The sequence below is a fragment of the Solea senegalensis genome, linkage group LG10 (assembly GCF_019176455.1).
Source record: "Solea senegalensis isolate Sse05_10M linkage group LG10, IFAPA_SoseM_1, whole genome shotgun sequence".
Classification (NCBI taxonomy): domain Eukaryota; kingdom Metazoa; phylum Chordata; class Actinopteri; order Pleuronectiformes; family Soleidae; genus Solea; species Solea senegalensis.
In genome coordinates, this window is record NC_058030.1 from 24,150,530 (window position 1) to 24,176,967 (window position 26,438).

The 26,438-nt window shown below is 41.1% G+C and overlaps 2 protein-coding genes across 6 annotated transcripts in view; one reads left to right on the top strand and one right to left on the bottom strand.

Annotated features, from left to right (window-relative positions):
* LOC122775961 (cadherin-related family member 5-like) lies at positions 1-19,882 on the top strand. Of its 3 annotated transcripts, XM_044036224.1 has the most exons (16): positions 1-137; positions 967-1,142; positions 1,226-1,285; positions 1,722-1,811; positions 1,953-2,042; positions 2,136-2,237; positions 3,795-3,980; positions 5,118-5,208; positions 5,305-5,402; positions 7,165-7,353; positions 7,466-7,576; positions 7,665-7,731; positions 11,726-11,938; positions 15,252-15,464; positions 17,968-18,137; positions 18,317-19,882. In XM_044036224.1, the coding sequence occupies exons 1-16, from the start codon at positions 44-46 to the stop codon at positions 18,821-18,823; spliced, it is 2,457 nt and encodes an 818-aa protein (XP_043892159.1). In that variant the 5' UTR covers positions 1-43; the 3' UTR covers positions 18,824-19,882. The 3 variants fall into 3 exon arrangements, with proteins under 3 accessions (XP_043892159.1, XP_043892160.1, XP_043892161.1); XM_044036225.1 differs by lacking the exon at positions 15,252-15,464; XM_044036226.1 differs by lacking the exons at positions 11,726-11,938; positions 15,252-15,464.
* Positions 19,880-26,438, bottom strand: part of LOC122775962 (GRAM domain-containing protein 4-like) — a 17,389-nt gene continuing 10,830 nt past the window's right edge. For 2 of the 3 annotated variants that reach the window (XM_044036227.1, XM_044036228.1), the window contains exons 14-19: positions 26,225-26,379; positions 25,493-25,601; positions 22,370-22,463; positions 21,927-22,017; positions 21,209-21,277; positions 19,880-20,289 (exon numbers count right to left, since the gene is read on the bottom strand). In XM_044036227.1, the coding sequence (XP_043892162.1) occupies positions 20,179-20,289; positions 21,209-21,277; positions 21,927-22,017; positions 22,370-22,463; positions 25,493-25,601; positions 26,225-26,379 (629 nt within the window). In that variant the 3' untranslated portion in view covers positions 19,880-20,178. The other variant, XM_044036229.1, reaches the window with a different exon arrangement.

The following is a 26,438-nucleotide window of genomic DNA, read 5'->3' on the forward strand; positions in this document are numbered from 1 at the left end:
TAAAACAGACAAGGACATCATTTCAGACACGACGGACAGAGACATGGATGCCATTCAGTCCCACTTTTTAATGAGGACTTCCTTAATCTTTCTACTTCTCTACCTGTTTCAACCGTCGGCAGCCATTGAGACTGAGAGTGAGTAGCTGTGTAGCTGTTTTATTTATGCATTCAGTATAAAGGGTAGAAGAAAGAAGACTCAAGATTTATTAAGTCAAAATTCTATCTTTGTTAGTGCCTACATTTGATATATGGTTTATTAAGTCTTTAAGTCTTTATGACAATTAGTCTTAAGTGGAGGCTTAAACAGAAAAACAGAAAATAATATTTAAACAATGTCAAAATAGCTTGTATTTAACAAGTATTTATTATACTCTTACAATAACTGAACCACTGAACACAGACACTGATGATGGTTGTGGGTGCTTGTAATTTGTGTTAAATTTTAAAACATGATATGTTTTACCTCTCGGACCACTAGGGGTCGCTCACGGACCACCAGTGGTCCGCAGACCACACTTTGAGAAAGGCTGCACTAAGTCGTGCTCTCAGTGAAAACATCAGAGAAACAAGGAAAATGTTTGATGATCTGATGTTACGTCGCAGCAATATGAATTATTCATCCACATTAAGTTCATGTGTTCATTTGGGTCAAACTAATCAAACAAGGCAGCGGTAGTCGAGCAGCTCGTGTCCCCATGAGCTAAAAACACTGATTTTCTCCATGGACTTTGGTTCAGGAGAGTGAGCAGTTTGAAAAACGTCAGTTTCCAGGGTAAAATAAAGTGGCCAATGTGTTCTTCAGTTATTGTAGGACTCGTAGATTTGATTGAGTTGCGACAGTTTGAGTGGTCAGTATCTCAGGCTGGTCGCTGATTCACGACATCGTTCAAGCGCACCATCAGTTGAATGTTGAACTGTGGACGTCATTGTTTGATTGTTGTTCTTGTCGTTCTTGTCTCTTCAGTCTGTGCCGGTCCTAAATATGTGGATGTTGTAGAAAACAACTCAGTGGGTGATGTTATAGCAAATATTACTATCATCCACCCTGGGGTGACCCTGACGCTCAAACCCCCCTCTGACAACACATTTAGACTCCGAGGACGAGAGCTATTAACTGCTATAGAGTTTGATTATGAGAATGTAAGCACCATTTAATCCATTTTTGATTTCCAATTTTAAAATGTTGAAACCTGTGTTGAACTTGGATTGTGTTTGGTTTTCAGCCTGTAAAAAGCTATGATGCTATCATCATTTGTTCTGAGGAACCTCCAGGTGAACGCCAGGTAACTGTGCATGTGTGACGGTGCAGCACTTTGCTGTGTGTGTGTGTGTGTGTATTTGTTGTCTCTAAACAACATTTTCCAGTAATGCCAGTAATCACACGGGAGGGACACTTGACAGGAAGTGGATCTGAAATGAGACAACGCATGGGTACCAAAATAAAACAGGAACCAATGAACGGATAAAAAACATAACTTACAGAACGGGACATGACAAAAACTACACAAAAACAGTCACAAGTTATTCTGACTAGTTTCCACACCTAAAACTATACTGGCAAAATTCCATATCATTTTCTTATCCTAACAGTAACAACTGCCATGAGCTTGTAAAGATGTTTGTTTACAGATGCATTAGGACAAGTAGAATATTATTTACAGTTTATTGAAAAGGCTGGAAAATGTGACATCATTGTCATTTCTTTCATACCATTTTCAGATGGAGCTCAAAATTCCTGTATTTGTTTTAAATGTGAATGATAACCGTCCAGTGTTTGACCAGAACACCTACCATGTTAATGTCAGTGAGGTAAGAGTCTGATAAATACCTTTGGAGTATGTTTGTTTCTTTGTTTTGCTTTGTTCCCAATAACAGAGGTTAGTGTGGAGTTATTCATTAAAACTCTCCCATTGTGTCAACATATTGTTGTTTTGTGTCTTTGTCTTTGAGGCGTCTCCTGTAGGAACAAGTGTGGGTCAGTTTGCTGCCACAGACCAGGACAAAGACACTCAGCTTTTCTACACACTGACATCTGACTCTGTAAGAGCAAACGTTTTATTCAGCTCAGCACAAAAACAGAAAACGGATGAAAACTGCTTCATCGTGAGACATTCATTCATTCATTTTCTACAGATGCTCTTTAAATTGAGGTCACCTACTATTCCGGATGTCCTTACCAATGCAACACTCGACTACGAAAAAGTCGACAATGTCCGTTTGGTATTGTATGCTCAGGTGAGTACTGTCATTTATACTTATACTAAATCTGTTTTTGTGTGTGTTTTTAGTCATTGTTGGTTTGGTGTGTTTGAGAGTTCATTGTTACCATTACACAGCAAAAGTTCAGTGACATGTTTAATTGTGTATGTTAGAAAGCAAATACTGGTACTGAACTACACGGTTGCATAACAGTTGGTTGTCACCAGGATGCAGAGCTAGAGTTCAGTAGGGTGACAGCTGCAGGAAAGAAGCTTCCTCTGAACCTGCTGGTTCGGGTGTAGAGAGACCTGTAACGCCTCCTGGAGGGGAGTCAGGTGACCAGTCTGTGGTTGGGGGCACCGCGTTCGTTGCCTGCCTCAGCTTCGCGGCGCCTTGTCTCACTCACAGTGCTGTGTGAGTGAGAGGGGGAGTGGCTCCAGTACAGTGGCGAGAGCACCGAAAGCCAATGTGTGCTTCTTTTACCGATATATTTTACATTACTTATGCAAACAACTTGCCACTGCACTTAGTCGTGCCTGTAGCATGACACCAGGCAAGTTTGAAATTAGTCGGACCTGATGCGGCGATATGCAAGTAACACACACACACACACACACACACACACGTTCCTGGAATTCATAGATACCTTATGTTGGTGTACCTTGCATGAACCCGTGTGGCACAATAGACCCTTTCGAGAGCTACGTCACAGAAATGTGCGCGCGCAGTTAGGGGTCAGAAAACACACTCGTACCATTCACTTGTACAGCAGTCACATAAGATGCATACTTGTAGCGTAGCTGGCTGTGAAAATAGCAGCAGCAAGTTCTTCAGAATCCCTACAGGATCTCAGCCCTTTCAAAAAAATAGACATGGTCTGTGGCTCCAAGCGTTAAAAAGAGAAGACTGTGGTGATGCTACTGCGTTTGTAGTGCTCTAACCCTAGCTAGCTTGTAGTTAGCTACCAGCTGGCTAGCGTGCTGACAAGTAAACATGGCGTACTAAAAACGTTCCTTGTTCCTTTATCTATAAGGTAAGAGTGAATATCTGGCCACTTGCTAATATCATCTACCCAATCTTTTATTGCCGTCAGCTAGTACGAATTTATTTAGGTATTGTTCGCGGTCCTTAATCGTCAACGAAAGAACATATTCAGAATTATCTGGTGGAGGACCGTGGACATACATGCTAGTCGCTTACCTGTTGAGACGTTTTGTGCCAGCCAAACTGCGCGTGCATTCTTGCTAGATTTGGAATGTTTGTGTTCAATGAAAGGGTCTACGACTCCTTTTTGGTCATTCCCTTACTTTGATGACTTGCACTGAATGGAATCAGCTCGTTTTTTGGAGGGAAGTCAGTGTCGTATGTTTTGTCAGTTCCCAGCAAAGCTTCATAGCGCTGGTTTAGAAGCATAGCTGCAGAGTTATTTTTGTCACACTTAACTAATAATAACTATCCTCTAGTTTCCTCAAGTTTACCTGGTAATGGCCCAAAAGTTAAAGCTATGGAGAAGCATTTTTTTTCCAGACCTCTTAATTGTGCTTGTGTTTTACTGGAATAATCATGTCATTCTTATTGTTTCTTGATTTTCAGGACACACCGTTGACAAAACCAGAAAAAAGCCCCTCATTCACTGCCACCACCACCATTATGGTCACCATCACAGATCAGGACAACAGGCCGCCCTGGTTCCAGCCTTGTACCAAACAAAATAATGGGGAGGCTGTGATCTGCTACAGCACAGGATACACTGGCAGTGTTGTCTTAAACCAAATACAGGTGTAAATCTAAGAACTACTGTACAAATACGCAATCACTGTTTGATGTTTGAATTAATGATTCATCACATGGATGGTGTAGTGGTTAGCTCCAACACCCAGTTTCATGACCCGGGGTCTCTCTGCATGGAGTTTGCATGTTCTCCCTGTGTGTGCGTGGGCTTTCTTCGGGTTTTCTGGTTTGGGGATTGGACACTGTGAATGGTTGTTTGTCTACATGTGTCCCTGAGATGGACTGCCGACCAGTCCATGGTGGTTTTTTTGTGTTTTGTTTACTGCACTTCACACTTGGTTTAGGATGTATGAGGTACGAGGAGAAAGACAGCCCAGATTAAGCTTTCACAGCTGCCAATGTTGGGGAAATTTCTGTTACTGAGGCTTTGAAATCTCTGGAGTCAGTGATGAGTTACGTTGGAAGACAACACTTAATTAAAGACAGCTCAGTACAGAGTAGAACGGAGACAATGGGTACTTGGGATTCCTCGGGACACTATTGGTATTAGTCATCTAGTACTTGAAGCATTTTATCTGGCAGTCAGGAAGTACAAAGGTTATGCATGTAACTGGTTCTATTAATCCTGGTTCTATTAATCCTGGATTACTGCCAGAGCACCTGGTTTATTGGAATCATCATAGGCTTGGAAGAAGATTCTGTAGGGACAGATCTTCATGTGACACCGGAAGAAGCAGTATTTAAAGCATGATTCATGCAAGTGTAATAATTATAATAATAATACTACATTTTATTTCTGGCACTGAAGGTAGATAGTGATGATATTGTTTGTATGTCTTGTGGGAGTGTATTCCAGAATGGCTGAATGACCATAATCCCATTGTGGCAGGTGGTATGAAGAGGAGGGAGGCTGAGGAGGAACGGAGAATGTGGGTGTCAGTGTGGAGGAGGTCAGTGAGATGTGGAGCTAAGTTATGGAGGACTTTGAAAGTTAAAAGAAGGATTTTGAATTCAGTGCGGAGTGGAGTTGTTTCAGGACAGGGTGATGTGTTGTGAGGACGGGGTTCTGAGCGGCTGAGTTCTGAACCAGTTGAAGTTTATGGATTTGAGAGTGGTAAAGCATTTAGGAGAGAAAACTGATCAACCACATAATGATTGTAATAAAGAGTGTTTTTTTCTCTGCAGACTGGGGTTTTACCACTGGAACCAGGACCACTTTATGCCATTGATGGAGACTCTGGAATTAATGAGGAGATAACATACCTGATTCTGAGTGGTAAGCAGTTTGGATTATCACAAGCTCTGAAGTCTAGATTAGCAGTTGTTGTTGATTATTGGCATGTAGTATGAGCTCAGTGTGTCTGTGTTTTAGGAAATGATGGTGATTATTTTGAGATCAATGCAAACACGGGGAACATCAGCATGCTGAAGCCGGTGAACAGACCTGACACTATCCATCTCACAGTTCTGGTAAACTTTATTTATTTTCACTACATTCAAGTCCTAGTGTCTGTGTCTATATATGGTATTCACTTCCCTTCACTATTGTTGCATTTTAGATACATACCACAAGCTTTGAGTGGTCATCAAGACTAGAGATGTGCTATATACAGTTTTTCTCAGTCGCTTTGGTGCTTTTCTCACATCACTATTAACATTTGCACAGCAGTTAGTGCATTTCTCAAAACAATTAGTGCAAACTGCAAAACCTTGTGAATAACCTGCAAGAGCACTTTTCAATTCCTCTAAAGCAAGTATTCATGTCAATGAAACTGCCAGTGTCATCAAAATGAGAAGTCTTGACACTATCGTTTATGAACAAGTTTTCATTATGACACTTTATTCTCTCATTGTTTTCCAATGCAAAAAAACCTGAAAATGCTCAAGACAGCACTATACACTACTTGTACAGCCATTTGAAAACTACAGTAAAGTTACACATTGCTGTAGTTAGGGACACTGAATACAATACAGTTTCACATTTTTACTGTATATGGTCTTTGCAACTCTCCAGCATTGTGCAAAAGAAAAATACACTGCAGTCACTTATTTAGAACAAATATAAGAAACACCCTTTTGGTAGAGCTGTGCACAAATGTGATTGACAACATGGTCCACAACTGTAGCCCTAATTTCATTAGGAATCTGCTTATGTATTTGGCCCCTTCCCCTTCCTCCCCGCATCCTCACCCCTCTTCCACGATGCTCACCTTCCATTTCTGTGTCACAGAATTGTAGAAATGGTAGACACTATGTCCTGCTGGGTTCATGGCATCACTGAGTGACTGTGAACAAGTGGCTTGTCATGCTGAAGTTCACCTGAGAGCAATTGTTCAATTTAGGAGACTATTCAGCATCCATAACATATATATATAGTATATAGTTTATATAGTATATATATATATATATAGTTCAATTTGACTGACATGACATAAGCAAATGATAATGCTATAAAACAGCAGAGAATTGTATGAAAGCAACTGATACATGTCCAAAAGCATTGGCAATTTGCACAAATGACTAAATGTTGTGGAGGTTGAACTAATAGAGAATTTTCATTCTGATCTGAGAAAAGCAACAAAGCGACTGAGAGAAACTGTAAATACAAAGCATTTACCATTTACTGTCTCCTCCCTGAGCAAGGACCCAAACATGCACCAACCTGCCAGCAGACAAGGGAAGATGCACCCACGTCCTCAACACAGCCCACTACCAGGCCAAAATCACCACACTTCTCAGTGACCACAGCACTTATGAGACCCTGAAGTGAGACGCCACCAGCCGGGTCAACAGAGTCTGCTCACCGTGACGGCCCTGAAAGCGTTTTGCATCTGCGCAGGATCATGGCCCATGATTTCTGAAAATATGAGTTTGTCGACTTTCCGCAGGCACCCAAGGACTTTGCGGTCGTTCAGAAGGAAAGTCATTCAGATCTGTTAGACAAAGCAATGTCTGGATACAAGATGATGCATTTGAAATGCATTCAGGCATCTGGCTACGAGGTGACTCAAGAGACGATCAGGAGACTGCTGAAAATATGGGTTAGGGTTAGAGTCACTTGCAGGTTAAAGGTTCTCGCAAGAGTTCTCAATAATTCAGAACAAATTACTCAGAAAAACAGGAAAAAAAATAACAAACCAAAAGATTAATTAATTTTTTTTTTTCCAAATGAATGCAATGCACGTCCATAAAGTAGAATAAAATGAAACTTTGATCTATGTGTGTCTCTCAGGCTGCTCAAAAGAAGAACAGGAATCAGTTTGCTACCACCACTGTCACAATCAGCGTTCTGTTGAAGAGTGACTTCCGCCCACAGTTTCAGAAGTCGAGTTACAAAGGTCTCATCACTAAAGTAGGCTCAATGGCTATGGACAACGATAAGCCCCTTATCATCCACGCAACAGACAAAGACTACCCTGAGGTAAAGGGTCTCAAGTGAACCAGAGACAGTGTCAACAAAGAAAATCTCAACTGGCTAATGCTGAGGTGCTGTTTTTAATGATGTGCATCACTAACCTTCCCTGTTCAATCAGGAAATAAACCCCTTCATTGTGTACTCTGTTATTGGGAGCGATGACTTCTCCATCCTTAACGGCTACTTATTCATGACTAAGGATCTTCCAGACAGCACGTTATCCCTGCATGTGAGTTCAAACAACCAAGTTCAATTAAAAATGACTGCTTGATGTGCTATTTTCTCATTAATATCATTTTTCATCATCTTACTCCCAGGTGGTGGCAACAGACGATTCTAATGGGGAGTCGGACAGAGCTGAGCTCATAGTGGAGGTGAAATCAGGTAGGAACCAGATCTTCAAATAGGCCTCTAGTTAAACAATTGACTAGAGCCCTGTTGGTCGCCAACTGGGACCACATGAGTTCTAAAACCAAAATCTGTTTCTGACCTTGTTAAATCATTGTTAATAATTATTGTGAGGAACCATTAATGGATCAGACAGTGTCTTCACAAGAATATCCTTAATTATTATTATTATTATTATCATTTTTATATATAATAATAATAATATTCGGCTTAAACCAGGGGTGTCAAACATACGGCCCGGGGGCCAGAACCGGCCCGCCAGAGGGTCCAATCCTGCCGACAGGATGAATTTGTTGAAATTTCACACTACGATTACAATCTAAACGTGATGTCAAATACAATATTTTTCACTTCCAGATACCTGTGACTAAATGTTTGTGCCCTTATAGATCCAGTGTGATGTGTACATAGTAAATTTAGGCATGATATTGTTGAAATTTCACTTATATTTCTCAAGAAATGTCATGTTTTGTAAAAATGAAGTTCTTGTTGGTCATAGGTTATTATGCTATTATTTTACTGGTCCGGCCCACTTGAGATCCCATTGTGCTGTATGTGGCCCCTGAACAAAAATGAGTTTGACACCCCTGGCTTAAACGGTCCCTTTGAAGTAGCTCTCTTGGTGACCTCTGCTGTAAGCTAATAAGAACCTTAGCTAATTTCCCTCACAGAAACTCCAAAATGTGATTTTATTTTGTGTGTCCAGTTAATCTAAGCGACATTGAGGGATAATGCACTCAGCTGAAGTTCCATTAATGTCAAATGAGTGTCCGTTTTTTTGTAACACACATTTTCAAATTTACAATGGGACATACAATATATATGTGTATATACTGTGTCATTTTCTGATTCATGATTATTAAAAATGCAGGTGAAAAAATTTTAAAATCTTACACTATTTGGGGACCTGCAGGCTACAAGTTTGTTTATGTAGAAATGAATCAGTTACATTTCAGTATCCAATTATTAAAAGCGCTTTGTGTGAGAACAAGAGAGTTATCTTAATTCACTTCATTATTTTATTTAATCATATATTGTTCTTTAAACTCTTTGAACATGTCTGGATGCTTGTCCTTCAAATATTTTGGGTGACACATTTCCCTTTGCATTTCCCTTGAAGCCAAATATTTCCAAATTGTAGTTTGGGTGCCCTCTTTTTTGTCGTGGCTTCGACAGTGTTGCTGCCGCTGCCATTCTCTCTGTCTCAGCTAGTGACGTCTATGCAGCTGTTTTGGGTGGAACTGAATCATTAGAATCAGTTCAGGACTTCCTGAATGACCTGAGCATAATCACTGAACTGAACTGCAGCTGAACGGGTCGCCAGCTTTCAGCAGTGCTGTCGCTTCATACACCAGACTCCTCTGTTCAGTATTGACATTTCCTTGAAGATTAACAAATGTTAACCGATCCACAGTTCAGCATTGTTCTTGGATTTTCTGAGGCTGGTTAGCTTAGCTTGGCAGTAAGCCTAACTTCATTTATCTCTTTTGAATGTTCAATACACAAAAAGACTGAAACGGAATTATATCTTTGGACTTGCTTTGCTGCTGTGAGGGGGCAGTCACTACGGGAGGAGAGGGAGGCCGAACTGGATGGTAACTCGAGTTTCCTCCTCCTGCTCCTCGGAGCGTTTCTTTGTGAATTTAAATGAAAACAAGCTGCTTTGTTATGTTTATGTTGAAGTTTCATTAGCTAATAGCTACTGTCTGTGTCTGTCTCATTCTGGGTCAAAATGGGTGGGCTGGACTTAACATGGGTAGACCTGGACCTAACATGGGTGGGCCTGGACTTAACATGGGTGAGCCCAGACCTAACATGGGTGGGCCCGGACCTAAAATGGGTGGCCTGGACCTAACGTGGGTGGCCTGGTGGCCTGACCTACATGGGTGGCTTGGCCTGGACCTAACATGGGTGGGCCTGGACTTAACATGGGTGAGCCCGACCTAACATGGGTGGGCCCGACCCACATGAGTGGCCTCGACCTAACATGGGTGGCGTCACCTAACATGGTGGACCTGACCTAACATGGGTGGCCTGGACCTAACATGGGTGGCCTGGACCCAACATGGATGGGCCTGACTTAACATGGATGGGCCTGACCTAACATGGGTGGTCCTGGTCCTATCATAGTTGGCCTGACCTAACATGGCTGGGCCGACCTAACGTGGGTGGCCTGGACCTTACATGGGTGGCTTGGCCTGCACATGGGTGGCCTGGACCTGGGTGGGCCTGGACCTAACATGGACCTGGACCCAACATGGTGGACCTGACCTAACATGGGTGGCCTGGACCTAACATGGGTGGCCTGACCTAACATGGATGGGCCTGGACTTAACATGGATGGGCCTGACCTAACATGGGTGGTCCTGGTCCTATCATAGTTGGCCTGACCTAACATGGCTGGGCCGACCCAACGGGGTGGCCTGACCTTACATGGGTGGCTTGGCCTGGACCCAACATGGGTGGCCTGACCTCATGGGTGGGCCTGACCTAACATGGTGGACCTGACCCTGACCTAACATGGGTGGCCTGACCTGATGGATGGGCCCAGACCTAAAATGGGTGGCCCCTAATACATGTGGCCTGGACCTAATATGGGAGGGTCTGGACCTAACATGGGTGGCCTGGACCTTACATGGGTGGGCCCAGACCTAAAATGGGTGGGCCCGGACCTAACTTGGGTCTGGACCTAACATGGGTGGCCTGGACCTTACATGGGTGGGCCTGGACCTAACCACAGGGATTCCCTCTATGATTGACTGACTGACTCATTTGAGTCGCAATAGTGAGCTGAACTGTGGAACTGTTAGAAAAAACAAATTGTTGGTTTACAGATGACACAACACTAGTCTCAGTGCTGTCTCCCTCCTCTGCCTATTAGACAATCTATGCAGTATCAGGCACAGAGGATGCCTGTCTGCATGGCAGCAGTGGAGCCGGCAGTAGACAGCATTTAGCAAAGATGCTGCTGAAGACAAAGCAAACTCACAGGGAACGCAAAATATGCACACACCAGTGATTTTAAAAAGCGGGAGGGGGGAGGAGGTAATGTGCTACAATGGTACATCTGCAGGATGTCACACTGGGGGCATGGTTAAATCCTTGATTCCACCTTTGCTTTTGAAGGTGTAGACCGTAAAGTTGTTTTGATCGACATTTGATTTACAATTGAGATTGTGACACCCCTATGCAGAATAGTGTCATTTTGAATGTTTTTAGTACCCCAGTACCTATTAAGTACTGGTATACCTTACATCCCTACGTCAGAATGATTTAAGAAGCGCTTTTAATACAATTTTCCTGCAGTTAAATGTGGGATTTGCTGCTGTTTCCATTGTTTAGATGACAAATACCTTTTAACTGTTCAAACAAAGTATTTCCATCATTTTCTAACATTATACAATCATGAGTTTTCCAATCCCAAAAATGAATTGTAACCATATACAGCTTTCAAAAATATAACATGTTATTGGTGTAAATGGTGGAAATGTCATGTGACAAACTTAAACTCAAACCATTAATCAAACTATCAGATGGCAGAAAGTTGTTTCTTGTGCTGAAACCTACAAGCAAGTTCCAAAAGTTGGACTTACTGTTGGAAAAAGTCTTAACATTTGAGTGCTTTGAACTCAACTTTAGAAATTATTTTATTTTATTAATCCCCTTAAGGAAATTATTCCTCTGCATTTAACCCATCCTAGAATTAGGAGCAGTGGGCTGCCACACTGAGTGGCGCCCAGGGAGCAATGGGGGTTGGGTAACTTGCTCAGAGGTACCCCAGCCCTTTGGGCCAGGTGGGGATTTGAACCAGCAACAAGCCAGTTCCCTTTCCACTTGGCCACGGGCTGCCCCTATAAGTCTAAAGTTTAAAATGTTTTAATTCAAAAGGAAAAAACAAAAACCACAAATCAAATAAAAAAATCATCACAGGGACAAAGCCACATAAGCGTCAACTGTGCTTTTCTGCCAGGTCTCACAACCACCACTGTGCCAATGAGCACTACAACCATTATGACCACAACGGCCATAGATGAATCCACCAAGAGCAGCCAGACCACTGAAGATATCCAGGTGTCCACCACCAACCATAAAACATCAACCATCAGTGAACCATCAACCATCAGTGGCCAAACGTCCATCCCCAGCACGACAAGTGACGCTGTAATCTCCACCACAGATTCAAGTATGTCTACACGCACAACTCCTCTGCCAGCACTGATCATCCTCCTTCAGGTGGTCTCATGTGTATTGTCCCTTTGTGGAAATGTGTTGCTATAGCAACAAAGGTGAGAATAATTATTTATTATTATTATTTGGTCCGAGTTACCAAAATCTAAAATATTTGAAGTCAAACATGGGTCACCAGAAGGAAATTTACTGGCAACTAAGCCAAGACATAGAAAAAAATACTTATGTCATTTAAAGTAATGCAGGGCAACATTTTAGATTTTCGACTCTTCTCCTCTTCAGGATCGTTGCCATGGCGTTCTCCTTGTTTACATTTGCCGTAAAGCGTCGCACATGCACACTTTGACCTAGTGGTCTGTCCCGGATCAGAGGCTGACGAGACAGCCAAAGCCAAAGAAACGCTGACAGTGTGGAAATGATAGAGTAAACATTCATCACATCTACAGTACTGCAACACAGTTTTGATGTACAAGAGAAATTTCGAAGGTTCTTGGCCTCACCTGGAAACGGAGCGGAACTCTCATAGAACTGGATCATTAAAAAGATTTGTTCACAGACTGGTTGAGTACTTCCTGCACGAGCTGAAATACAGCAGCAGCGTTTGTGATGCTCACAAATCGCTGGATTTAAATAAATCAAAAGAAGTGGAAAACACCAGTGAGAAAGGTCGTATTATGACACAAAAAAACAGACCCTCCTCTGCCTATTAGACTATCTTTGCAGCATCAGGTACAGAGAATGCCTGTCTGCATGGCAGCAGTGGAGCCGGCAGCACGACAGCATTTAGCAAAGATGCTGCTGAAGACAAAGAAACTCACAGGGAACGCAAAATATGCACACACCGGTAATTTCATAAAGCGGGAGGGGGGAGGAGGTAATGTGCTACAATGGTACATCTGCAGGATGTCACACTGGGGGCGTGGTTAAATCCTTGATTCCACCTTTGCTTTTGAAAGTGAAGACCGTGACGTTGTTTTGATCGATATTTGATTTACAATTGAGATTGTGACACCCCTATGCAGAATAGTGTCATTTTGAATGTTTTTAGTACCCCAGTACCTATTAAGTACTGGTATACCTTACACCCCTATGGAGGACCAAAAGGGACAAAATTAAATAAATAAATACACCATTAAATATGTCATTAAATAATGAAATGTGTCATTAAATAATGAAATGTGTCATTAAATAATTAAAAGTGTCATTAAATAATTAAAAGTGTCATTAAATACGTTTAATTAATTAAAGACACATTTAATTAATTAATGACACATTTCATTATTTAATGACACATTTCATTATTTCATGGTCTGTGTTGCAGTGGATCATTAATTTATTTTATCTGTCAAACTCGCCCATCAAAGTCAGAGGGCGGGGCTAACGCTGATTGAGTCTGATTCATTGCTTTGGTCTGTAATGGCATGGTTGCCATGTATCACAGCATAACAGCAGAGAAAAAAATATAAACCTGAAATAAATATTTTTTTGAGTCCCCGAGCGCAGTTTTAAGATCATTTGAGGCGAGAAATTAGTCATTTAGAATTCAGAAATGTGGTTTGTGTATTAAGATATGATGTATTATATATAGTTTGGCAGCGATAGTATCGGAGGCATAGGCTCAGATTTATATTTTTGCCCGTGGGTGCCCAAATTATAGAAATACCATCATATAAATATCATATAATTCTGACTACATAGGGGTGGTGTGCTCACTGCTTCTGAACATCTGATTTACAAAGAATTTCTTTGTTTTCTAATTCATGCTATATAGCCTATTTTGATGGACTCGGGACACTGAGAGGGTGCTGTTCTATTCCGGCGGGCAGAGGGCGAGAGGTCCTGGGTCGGGAAGGAGCTGCTGCCCGTCTCTCTCTCTCCTCACGTCGTTTACGTCAATAGAGGGAAAATTTAATTTGGGCCGAAAGTTTTATTTACAAGATTAAACGAGCAACACGATCTCTGTCTATCATTCGCGCTGCACCTGTGCACACACACAAATAGCGCTGTCCACGGTGCTGTGACACTGAACCGGCTATACAAGCTTGAACACCGGAGCACCCACGGGATCAGCGCCTATGAGGTCATCAACATCGCTCGATGCTTTGTGATGTGCTGGCTCAGACATTTCATCAGGACAGGCCGAGGTAACGCTGCTCTCCGTCGGACATTAAGCAGCCAGTGTCCACTGAGGCGAAGCTGATCACCTCCGATACCGTCGTGGCCAAACTATATATAATACATCATATCTTAATACACAAACCACATTTTTGAATTCTAAATGACTAATTTCTTGCCTCAAATGATCTTAAATCTGCGCTCTGGGACTTTTAGATTTATTTCAGGTTTATATTTCTTTTCTCTGCTGCTATACTGTGATACATTGCAGCCATGCCATTACAGACCAAAGCAATGAATCAGACTCGATCAGCGTTAGCCCCGCCCTCTGACTTTGATGGGCGAGTTTGACAGATAAAATAAATTAATGATCCACTGCAACACAGACCATGAAATAATGAAATGTGTCATTACATACATTTAATTAATTAAAGACACATTTAATTAATGAAATGTATTTAATGACACATTTCATTATTTAATGACACATTTCATTATTTAATGACACATTTAATGAATGATATAATGACACATTTAATTATTTAATGACACATTTCATTATTTAATGACACATTTAATTATTTAATGACACATTTCATTATTTAATGACACATTTCATTATTTAATGAATGATTTAATAGTGGATTTATTCATTTAATTTTGTCCCTTTTGGTCCTCCATACATCCCTACGTCAGAATGATTTAAGCAGCGCTTTTAATACAATTTTCCTGCAGTTAAATGTGTGATTTGCTGCTGTTTCCATTGTTTAGATGACAACTACCTTTTAACTGTTTAAACAAAGTATTTCCATCAATTTCTAACATTACACGATCATGAGTTTTCCAATATTGTAACCATATACAGCTTTCAAAAATAGAACATATTATTGGTGTAACTGTGTGACATTGTGTGGATGTGACAAACTTAAACTCAAACCATTAATGCACATTCAATCAGATGGCAGAAAGTTGTTTCTTGTGCTGAAACCTACAAGCAAATTCCAAAAGTTGGACTTACTGTTGGCAAAAGTCTTAAAATATTAAAATTTGAGTGCTTTGAACTTGAATTCAACTTTAAAAGTTTAAAGTTTAAAATGTTTTAATTAAAAAGGAAAAAACAAAAACCACAAATCAAATAAAAAAATCATCACAGGGACAAAGCCACATAAGCGTCAACTGTGCTTTTCTGCCAGGTCTCACAACCACCACTGTGCCAATGAGCACTACGACCATTATGACCACAACGGCCATAGATGAATCCACCAAGAGCAGCCAGACCACTGAAGATATCCAGGTGTCCACCACCAACCATAAAACATCAACCATCAGTGAACCATCAACCATCAGTGGCCAAACGTCCATCCCCAGCACGACAAGTGACGCTGTAATCTCCACCACAGATTCAAGTATGTCTACACGCACAACTCCTCTGCCAGCACTGATCATCCTCCTTCAGGTGGTCTCATGTGTATTGTCCCTTTGTGGAAATGTGTTGCTATAGCAACAACGGTGAGAATAATTATGTCCAAATTACCAAAATCTAAAATATTTGAAGTCAAACATGGGTCACCAGAAGGAAATTTACTGGCAACTAAGCCAAGACGTAGAAAAAAATACTTATGTCATTTAAAGTAATGCAGGGCAACATTTTAGATTTTCGACTCTCCTCTTTGGGGTCGTTGCCATGGCGTTCTCCTTGTTTACATTTGCCGTAAAACGTCGCACATGCACACTTTGACCTAGTGGTCTGTCCCGGATCAGAGGCTGACGAGACAGCCAAAGCCAAAGAAACGCTGACAGTGTGGAAATGATAAGAGAAATTTCGAAGGTTCTTGGCCTCACCTGGAAACGGAGCGGAACTCTCACTTAAAGAACTGGATCATTAAAAAGATTGAAGAATGTTACCTCTTTAAAACCCATTAAGTGGCACTGAAATGAACTTTTTTTTCTTATTTAAATAAAGATACAATTTGTATCAACTGCAGTAACAGAATGGTTGAGTACTTCCTGCACGAGCTGAAATACAGTGGCAGCGTTTGTGATGCTCACAAATCGCTGGCTTTAAATAAATCCAAAAACAGACCAACCAATCACCAAACACAAGAAGTGGAAGACACCAGTGAATGCAAGAGAAAGGTCATATTATGACACAATCATTTTCCCAAAGCAGCAGCATATCACTCAGCGTATACACAGAATGTAAGTGTGGCTTTTTGAGATTTCACTACTCTGGGACCCGGTTTGAAAACATCGTGTTTCACTGCTCCTCAGACAGCAGTTGTGTGTGTGGATAAAACGACGATACCATCGAAAACTTAAGCGGATTCATCTGAACTTGCTTTGCAGACCTCCTCTGTTGAGAGATGGTTTCTCAGTTTGGACACACCGTCGATGGGTTTCTCTGGTCATGACACGTCTATGACTCTTTATTAATCCCCTTAGGGAAATTATTTTTGACCCATCCTAGAATTAGAAGCAGTAGGTTGCCACACTGAGTAGTGCCCGGGGAGCAATGGGGGTTGGGTACCTTGCTCAGGGGTACCCCAGCCCTTTCAATCTGGTGGGGACTTGAACCGGCAACCTTCCGGTTACAAGCCAAGTTCCCTTTCCACTGCATGTATTTACTCCGTCCACAATGTGTACATGTGTGTCTAGGAAGCAATACTGGCTTCACTGCACTGGACTACAAAAACATTATTCACTGGATGTGAGGAGTGCAGTCTTTGCCTGGGGGTGTGGCTGGGTTTGAAGAACACAGGAATGCTTTTTGAAAATCCTCCTAGTTCAGACGCGCAGTCTGATTGCACGAGTGCAGACAGAATGCATAATGCAGAGCCCCGAAGAGTCCTGAAACCACCTCTGAATGTAGTTTCTGTGATTGAATTTCAGGAAGCGTTGTTCAGACCTGTACTTAGTGCTATCTGATGATTGTGATTGGTTTATGTCAGGTTTGAGTGCAGTTAATATGTCCTCATTTTACACCTGAACTCAAGCAACTAGGGGACGAGCATGAGTGGCCAAAACATGTGTACATCTGTTTGCAAGGTTTTCTTTTCTACAGGATTATACAGCCTGTACTCACAAATAATAAGATGAAGAAATGTCTTTCAAAGGTTGTGGGTTTGATTCCCGGCTTCGCAAGTCAACATGCCAATGTGTCCTTGGGCAAGAGATTGAATGGGTGTGAAAGATGAGTGATAGAAAAAGCGCTGCACATACATGTACTGTATGAAAGTGTGAGTGAATGAGTGAATGAGTGAATGGCAAAACTGTAGTGTACAGCAGCTTTGAATGGTCATCAAGACGTATATATATGCACCAAATACAAAAGGGGAGGAGTTTGGGACATATATGTATATATATATATATATATATATATATATATATATATATATATATATATATATATATATATACATATATGCACCAAATACAAAAGGGGAGGAGTTTGGGACAACATGCCTTGCACACACTGTACCAGTGAACCAGTGCATGGACTATAAATATACAACGTATATTCATACATATATATATGTGTATGTATATATATATATATACATATATACACATATATGTATATATATATATATATACTGTATATATATATAGGGTTAAGTTATATTTTAAGATGGAATTTATGTGATGGGGGTGGGTTGGGGTGGATTCGGTCCAATAACAAAGGTTATTTTCAAGAAATAAATGGAAAGCAACAAAATTACGTTGTTTTTTTTAAATTTGTTTTTTATTACCCACAAGATTGAAAATCTCTCTGTCATGCTAAGCACGAAGCCTGTGACCAATGTCACTTAAGATCAGTGAAAGCTCTTTAACAACATTCTGTCATGTTGAGTGTCAGAGTTGTTGTGTTGTTGTGTTGACACCTTTATTTATTGTGATTTGTCCTTGCAGTAATAATACCACCAGGCAGCTATGGGTCACAAGACATGATAGCACTGGGTGTGACCCTTGGCATCCTCCTCTTTGCCTGTCTGGTGGTCATTGGAGTGCTTGTCCATCGCATGAGGAAAGAGAAAGCAGACTGGAGGAAGATCTATGAAGTCAACGTGTTTCGAAGCTCTGTGAGTTCAACATTTAACATTTTAATAGTTTGCAAAGGAAAAGGAGCATTTTGTGAGAGCATGGTGCAGGAGGTGCAGTGTGTAGGTGTCAGTGTCTTATTCATCCATACAACCACAAGTTCATTATTACTTATTATGTCTGTATTATTCTGTCTCTCTCTCACATTGCTCTTCTGCAGCTTGGTCAAAGCTCAGGTGGCTTTAAGAAGGAATTCCAGTACACCAACGAGGCCTTCCAAAACACTGCAGATGAAGGAGGCATGGGCTCCGGTCCCTCAGCAGTGGACGACACGCCTCTCACACAGGCTGTCAGGAAGTCTACGCTGCCACTGCACACGCTCCAGTCTGATGATACAAGCGACACGGGCTCAGATAAGGCCGACAGTGAGAAGGAGGTAAAACCCATCCTGACCAAAGAGAGGCGCATGGAGGAGGGCTACAAGGCCGTCTGGTTCAAGGAGGACATCGACCCCAATGCCAAAGAAGAGGTGGTCATCATCCCAGACAGTAGAGTGGATGACAGTGAAGATGAGGAGGACGAGGAGGAGGAGGAGCGACCCAAGTCCAGCAATAAAACCCTGAAGATGGATACTGATGACACAGATCTGGATAGTGGACTTGGCGTGAAGATGGGGGATCCACCAGAGGACTCAGATGATGATGAAGCACTGACCTCCAATCTATGAGATGAGTGAAAAATCAAAGACATGGCAGGAAGCATCTATAATCAAATGTAATGTTGATGTAACACACACCCTTCAGTCATCAGAGAGAACACATATGTTAAGCTATAAATTAAAATTCTTTATGTACAAAGGTTTAAAGGACACTGCCTAGTATGAGACATCCTTTTCACCACAGAGTCCAGACCTTTACCCCACTGAGAGTCTTTGGGATGTGCTGGAGAAGACTCTCCCAGCATCAACACGAGATCTTGTTGAAAAATGAACTGGACGTAAATAAATGTTGATGCCACAGAGGATGAGAGCTGAAGGCGGTCCAGGCACCTTTAACACTTCTTACTCTTTCTGTAGAACGTCATGTGTCATAATGAATTCATGATTGATGGTGATTGACTTAATGATCTTGCTTTGACCTGATGAACCCTCACACCCTGCTAACCTGCTAACAGTCCCAGTGCTAAGACTAGAGCCCCCTGTTTATGGAACAGCTGCTGAACTGCCGGAGAACCTGAGGCCCAGAGAACGTTGACATTTTGAAAAGCAGACTCAAGACCCACCTTTTCTGTTTGGCTTTTAACTAATGTCCCCGTTTTATCTTGTTTAAGATTTTCTAAAAAGAAGAGGTGGAGAAAGTGGATGAGTTTGAATACCTGGAGGCTTCATTTTAGCCTTGTCTCCTTCCCTTCCCCCTCCCCTCTCTCCTCTCCTTTACTCTGGTCGAGGCAGATGTTCATACACGGTCTGGTTCTGTCAGAGAGTTCTTCCTTCCTGTGATCGTGTAAAGTGCCTTGAGATAAAAATATGTTATGAATCAGTGCTGTATGTTTAAACTGATGTGTCACAGAAGAATAGCAGCAAAAGTGAAGGTCTCCACGACGGTAGTGAGACCTGCCGTGATGAAGTCAGCGTCACTTTCTACAGACAGGAGGCGGCGCTGAAGGTGTGAACAGGATGGACAGGATTAGAAATGAGCATGACACGTTAAAGTACTCACAGGTCACTCTCTCCATCACACTGCATGCATGTCTCTGTGACAACAAAGATTAAACTCATCAAAGATTATTTGTTTCTCAGGAATTTATTTCAACTCGCCCAGCCTGATGGTGGCACTGTCAGCACCTCGTACAATCACACAATAAAAACACAAACCAACCCTTTTTATGATAAATCATTAGTCATTGATGAGAAATCCAAACTGAGTTTCTCAGCCTTGACGTCCACTGTTCTCTTCAGTGGGACCTTTGTCTAAACCAGCAGTGATTGGTCGTGGTCTTCTTTACTTTGACATGAAATCGGTTATTACGATCAATAATCAATAATCGTAGTATTGATCACAGTAGACAGTTGAGTCAGCTGTGTTACTCTGTCTCTGGGTTGGTGTCTGTAGCGACGGCCAGAATCTTGTTGTGCTGATTGGAGATGGCTTCAAACGCCTCATCTCTGTGAATCATGGCACCAAACACCAACGGCTGCAACAGAACACAGATGGATTCAGTATCTTGTGATTGTGATATCAAGCTAAAGATAACACAGTTAAACATATGGACATACATTCAAAGTATTTTCACTTTCTTAGTTAGTTGAGAGTTTATATTTATTCATGCAGCCAGAATAAACAGATCAGGTTGTTAAACTTCTCAGAACTCTAGTTGAACTGTGACCACTGATAACTATTAACATAATCCAACCATGCTGCTTTATGTGAGGAAAAGGAGAGTGAACCTCAGCCCTAAACATCATTCTCACTCACATTTACTCCTTTTACATCTATTTATTAAATGTTTAAACCACAGTTTCAATCCAAAATAAAACATACTAATTAAAAGAACTTGAAATGACCATGTAAAGAATAGGACAGGAGTGACACCCTCTCTGCATTTTAACATTGTTAAGCAGCATTTAGCAGCTAAATGAAACATATTCTCCTCGGCAGTTGGTGAATACGGAGTTCACATTTATCAGGTGTCTCTAACTTGTGTATAATTAAACAAGCTTTTGTTAAAACCTTTATATAAACCTAAAAGGTCTCTCGTGTTTTACATTTAATGCTAGTGATTCAATTGTGAGTGAAATAACATTTTCTTTTCTTTTAAGTCTCTCTGTTCATAGTGTTATTTGAATAAAACAATATTTGATTGTTGCACAGACGATATTGTACTGTGGTTATGATTCAAATCTATTGTCTTTTCTTTTTGTTGTCGTTGTTTTTTGCAGCTTAGGCATTTGCCATCAGTGTACGTGTGATTGGTCGGAGCCGCCATAATCCAGAAGGTGCCATTTGCTGTCAGATCACTCTCTCTCTCTCGTTTTGTTTTACTAAATAAAACGCACATTTTAAACTGTAATTGAATGTCAGTCTCCTAACAAGGCCATCGCACCGAGCCTTACCTTTAGAGTGGATGATATTGCGATGGAAATACCCATCCCAGATCCAGGCAGCACTGACAAAACTTTGTGCTGTGAGAGAAGGAGAGGGCGGAGTCACATTGTGATCATCTGTATTGATTCAGCATCAGTGTCTGTCAGAGCCCGGCAGCAGATTACAGCCCAGAGGAACGGGTCGCAGAGATAATAGCAATCATTGGGTCATCAAACAGCTGCAACGAGGCAGTGATATCACATGACACATGACGTAGCCAAGGTTAGTCTTTATTTTTGTTATTGTCTGCAACTTACACAAGTCTTGTTTAACCTAACGTCACAGTAACCTCACTAACTAATTGATACGAGGAGAGATGCGACAGCGGGATTTCTACATAGGAAATGCTCTTATGGGTGGTATGCGTGGGTTAACTCAGGTCGTTTGGGTTGGAGGACAGATTACAGATTAATCTGTAATCTGTATTTGTGACAGATTAATCTGTAATCTGTCACAAATACAACATGCAGCCACTAAACAGCAGATTTGTTTCCAAATAATTCATTTCAATTAAAGCATGAAGACGGACTCACTACAGTCCACTCCCACTCTCACTCTCTCAGGCAACACACTGACGTATCACCAGCATCAGTATCTGAGACAGACACAAAGACATGCTGGGTCTTAGCAGGTCCATCACTATCTCACACAGACACACATGAACAGGTCCAGGGAGACTGTGCTTACCTTCTGAATTTCTTTGATGTCAAGCAGCTTGAAGACTCTGTTCCTCTTGGAGGATCCAGATCTGGAGCTGGAGCTCTCGAAACACAGATAACTGAGGAGACAGCAGCAGTTCAGTTAACATTCAGAGACATGAACGTGCACCTGTTCATCCATGAGAGCCAAACCAGCCAGAGCCCAGATCTACAACAGGATAACAGTCCATGTTCAATCACTTTTGAGTGTGACTATGTTAAAATAATAAATATATATCTATACAAAATCATTTATGAATATAAAACAAGTCTGACATTAAGTTTTAGAACAACAAAAACATCAAAAGTCTCACTGAACATGTTAGAACCATGTCTCACTGTGGTGTTCTGGTCTGGTCGTCTGTTGTATCTTCATGTTTTTCTACATTATTAGTGAAACACAGTCAAAGTGACAGGAAGTGAATAACTTACTTCTCAGTGATGTAGAGGACTCCGTTACGAATGTATTCTGCCAGTGTTTTCCTGTCTCTGTTGATGAGGCAACAGCGCCAGCCGTTCTCACACGCTAACACAACAACACAACAATGAATTAAACACAAGGATAATACACACCAGACTCTGTTCTCACACGCTAACACAACAACACAACGAGTTAAAAACAAGGATAATACACACAGACTCTGTTCTCACACACTAACACAACAACACAACAAATAATTAAACACAAGGATAATATACACAGACACTGTTCTCACACACTAACACAACAACACAATGAGTTAAACACGAGGATAATATACACAGACATGTTCTCACACACTAACACAACAACACAATGAGTTAAACACAAGGATAATACACACGAACCGTTCTCACACACTAACACAACAACACAGTGAGTTAAACACAAGGATAATACACACAGACACGTTCTCACACACTAAACACAACACAGTAGAGTTAAAGCAAGGATAATACACACACGTTCTCACACACTAACAACAACACAATGAGTTAAACACAAGGATAATACACACAGACACGCTCACACACTAACACAACAACACAATGAGTTAAACACAAGGATAATACACAGACACGTTCTCACACACTAACACAACAACACAATGAGTTAAACACAAGGATAATACACACAGACACGTTCTCACACACTAACACAACAACACAATGAGTTAAACACAAGGATAATACACACAGACTCCTCTCACACACCAACACAACAACACAACAAATAATTAAACACAAGGATAATATACACAGACACTGTTCTCACACCAACACAACAACACAATGAGTTAAACACAAGGATAATATACACAGACACTGTTCTCACACCCTAACACAACAACACAATGAGTTAAACACAAGGATAATACACACAGACACATTCTCACACACTAACACAACAACACAATGAGTTAAACACAAGGATAATACACACAGACTGTTCTCACACACTAACACAACAACACAATGAGTTAAACACAAGGATAATACACACAGACACGCTCTCACACACTAACACAACAACACAATGAGGTAAACACAAGGATAATACACACAGACACGTTCTCACACACTAACACAACAACACAATGAGTTTAACACAAGGATAATATACACAACACATTCTCACACACTAACACAACAACACAATGAGTTAAACACGAGGATAATACACACAGACACGTTCTCACACACTAACACAACAACACAATGAGTTAAACACAAGGATAATACACACAGACTCTGTTCTCACACACTAACAACACACTAAACACAAGGATAATACACACAGACACGTTCACACACTAACACAATAACACAATGAAAACACAAGGATAATACACACAGACTGTTCTCACACACTAACACAACAACACAATGAGTTAAACACAAGGATAATACACAGACACGTTCTCACACACTAACACAACAACACAATGGTTAAACACAAGGATAATACACACAGACACACTAACACAACAACACAATGGAGTTAAACACAAGGATAATACACACAGACACGTTCTCACACACTAACACAACAACACAATGAGTTAAACACAAGGATAATAACACAGACTCTGTTCTCACACACTAACACAACAACACAATGAGTTAAACACAAGGATAATACACACAGACACATTCTCACACACTAACACAACAACACAATGAGTTAAACACAAGGATAATACACACAGACTCTGTTCTCACACACTAACACAACAACACAACAAGTTAAACACAAGGATAATACACACAGACACATTCTCACACACTAACACAAGGATAATACACACACACACGTTCTCACACACTAACACAACAACACAATGAGTTAAACACAAGGATAATACACACAGACACGTTCTCACACACTAACACAACAACACAAGAGTTAAACACAAGGATAATACACACAGACACATTCTCACACACTAACACAACAACACAATGAGTTAAACACAAGGATAATACACAGACACATTCTCACACACTAACACAACAACACAATGGTTAAACACAAGGATAATACACACAGACACGTTCTCACACACTAACACAACAACACAATGAGTTAAACACAAGGATAATACACACAGACTCTGTTCTCACACACTAACACAACAACACAATGAGTTAAACACAAGGATAATACACACAGACACGTTCTCACACACTAACACAATAACACAATGAGTTAAACACAAGGATAATACACACAGACTGTTCTCACACACTAACACAACAACACAATGAGTTAAACACAAGGATAATACACACAGACACGTTCTCACACACTAACACAACAACACAATGAGTTAAACACAAGGATAATACACACAACCGCTCACACACTAAACACAACAACACAATGAGTTAAACACAAGGATAATACACAGACACGCTCTCACACACTAACACAACAACACAATGAGTTAACACACACAGACTCTGTTCTCACACACTAACACAACAACACATGAGTTAAACACAAGGATAATACACACAGACACATTCTCACACACTAACACAACAACACAATGAGTTAAACACAAGGATAATACACACAGACTCTGTTCTCACACACTAACACAACAACACAACAAGTTAAACACAAGGATAATACACACAGACACATTCTCACACACAACACAAGGATAATACACACAGACACGCGTTCTCACACACTAACACAACAACACAATGAGTTAAACACAAGGATAATACACACAGACACGTTCTCACACACTAACACAACAACACAATGAGTTAAACACAAGGATAATACACACAGACACATTCTCACACACTAACACAACAACACAATGAGTTAAACACGAGGATAATACACACAGACACGTTCTCACACGTTCTCACACACTAACACAACAACACAATGAGTTAAACACAAGGATAATACACACAGACACGTTCTCACACACTAACACAACAACACAATGAGTTAAATGGATGAATGGAGTGTTGTCATTGGGATGGTCCATGTGTCATTACATTACATTAATATGTGCTGTGTTGTGTAATGAATGACGTTACTTTCCTTACTTGTCAGTGGGCGCTCACTCTCTGGCAGGTTGAAAACTTCATGAAACGCTCCTCTCTTCGTGCTGTAGTATCGTCCTCCATCCTCGTCCCGGCTGACGCCCACAGGAACCTGCAGGTTGGAAGACAGTGTGGGGACGAGACTGTCACAGTCGATCAAAGAACAGCTGAGCTTCTCTTGAAATAAATCCATGTCCGTTACACACAAACTAACAGGGATATTTTGCATGGAGCAGATGTTGCCTCTTATTACTGTCCACACATTTTAATGAGCTGACAGGGAGAGGAATGTTCAGCATGAGGAGGAGGACAGAAAAAAGAACTTCTCTTTAAGGCTGTGGCTGAGGAGGAGAAGAGCTTTGTTTATGTGGTGAGACTAGCAGGAGGTGTTCAGTGAATCACTCACGCTGCTGTACTGAGAAAAACACATTTAATGTGTTGATCATTGTTAATATTGTGGCTTTTCCTCTTGTTCCACATCAATTCATGTCTGTGCACAGTGAAGAGTAAATACAGTGTAAAACTGCAGCAGGTCAGATGATGTCATCTGTAATTATGAACACAGATTCATTCATTCATGCTCAGGAAGTGCCCACAATAGTCCACACATCACCTTCAAATGCATGTTTTAGATAATGCTGTTTACTGGACATTAACTTCAGCACTTCCTGGCACACACACACACACACTCTCACAGAGAACACTTTGGTCTGTGAGCTGGAAGCTGAGACTGACCCGTCTGTTCAGAGTGATGCTGTCGCGCTCCTTCACCTGCAGGTCTGTCGGTAAATTGGTCCAGATAATGTAGGGGGTGTCAAAGCGCTGTCTCAGCTTGGGGCAGCTCTTGAAGATGAAGGTGATGATGAAGAACTTTATACCTGCGAACACAGCTGTAGAGGAGAGCTGTCATCAGACACACGACTCAATCTATACAGACAAACTCAGGATT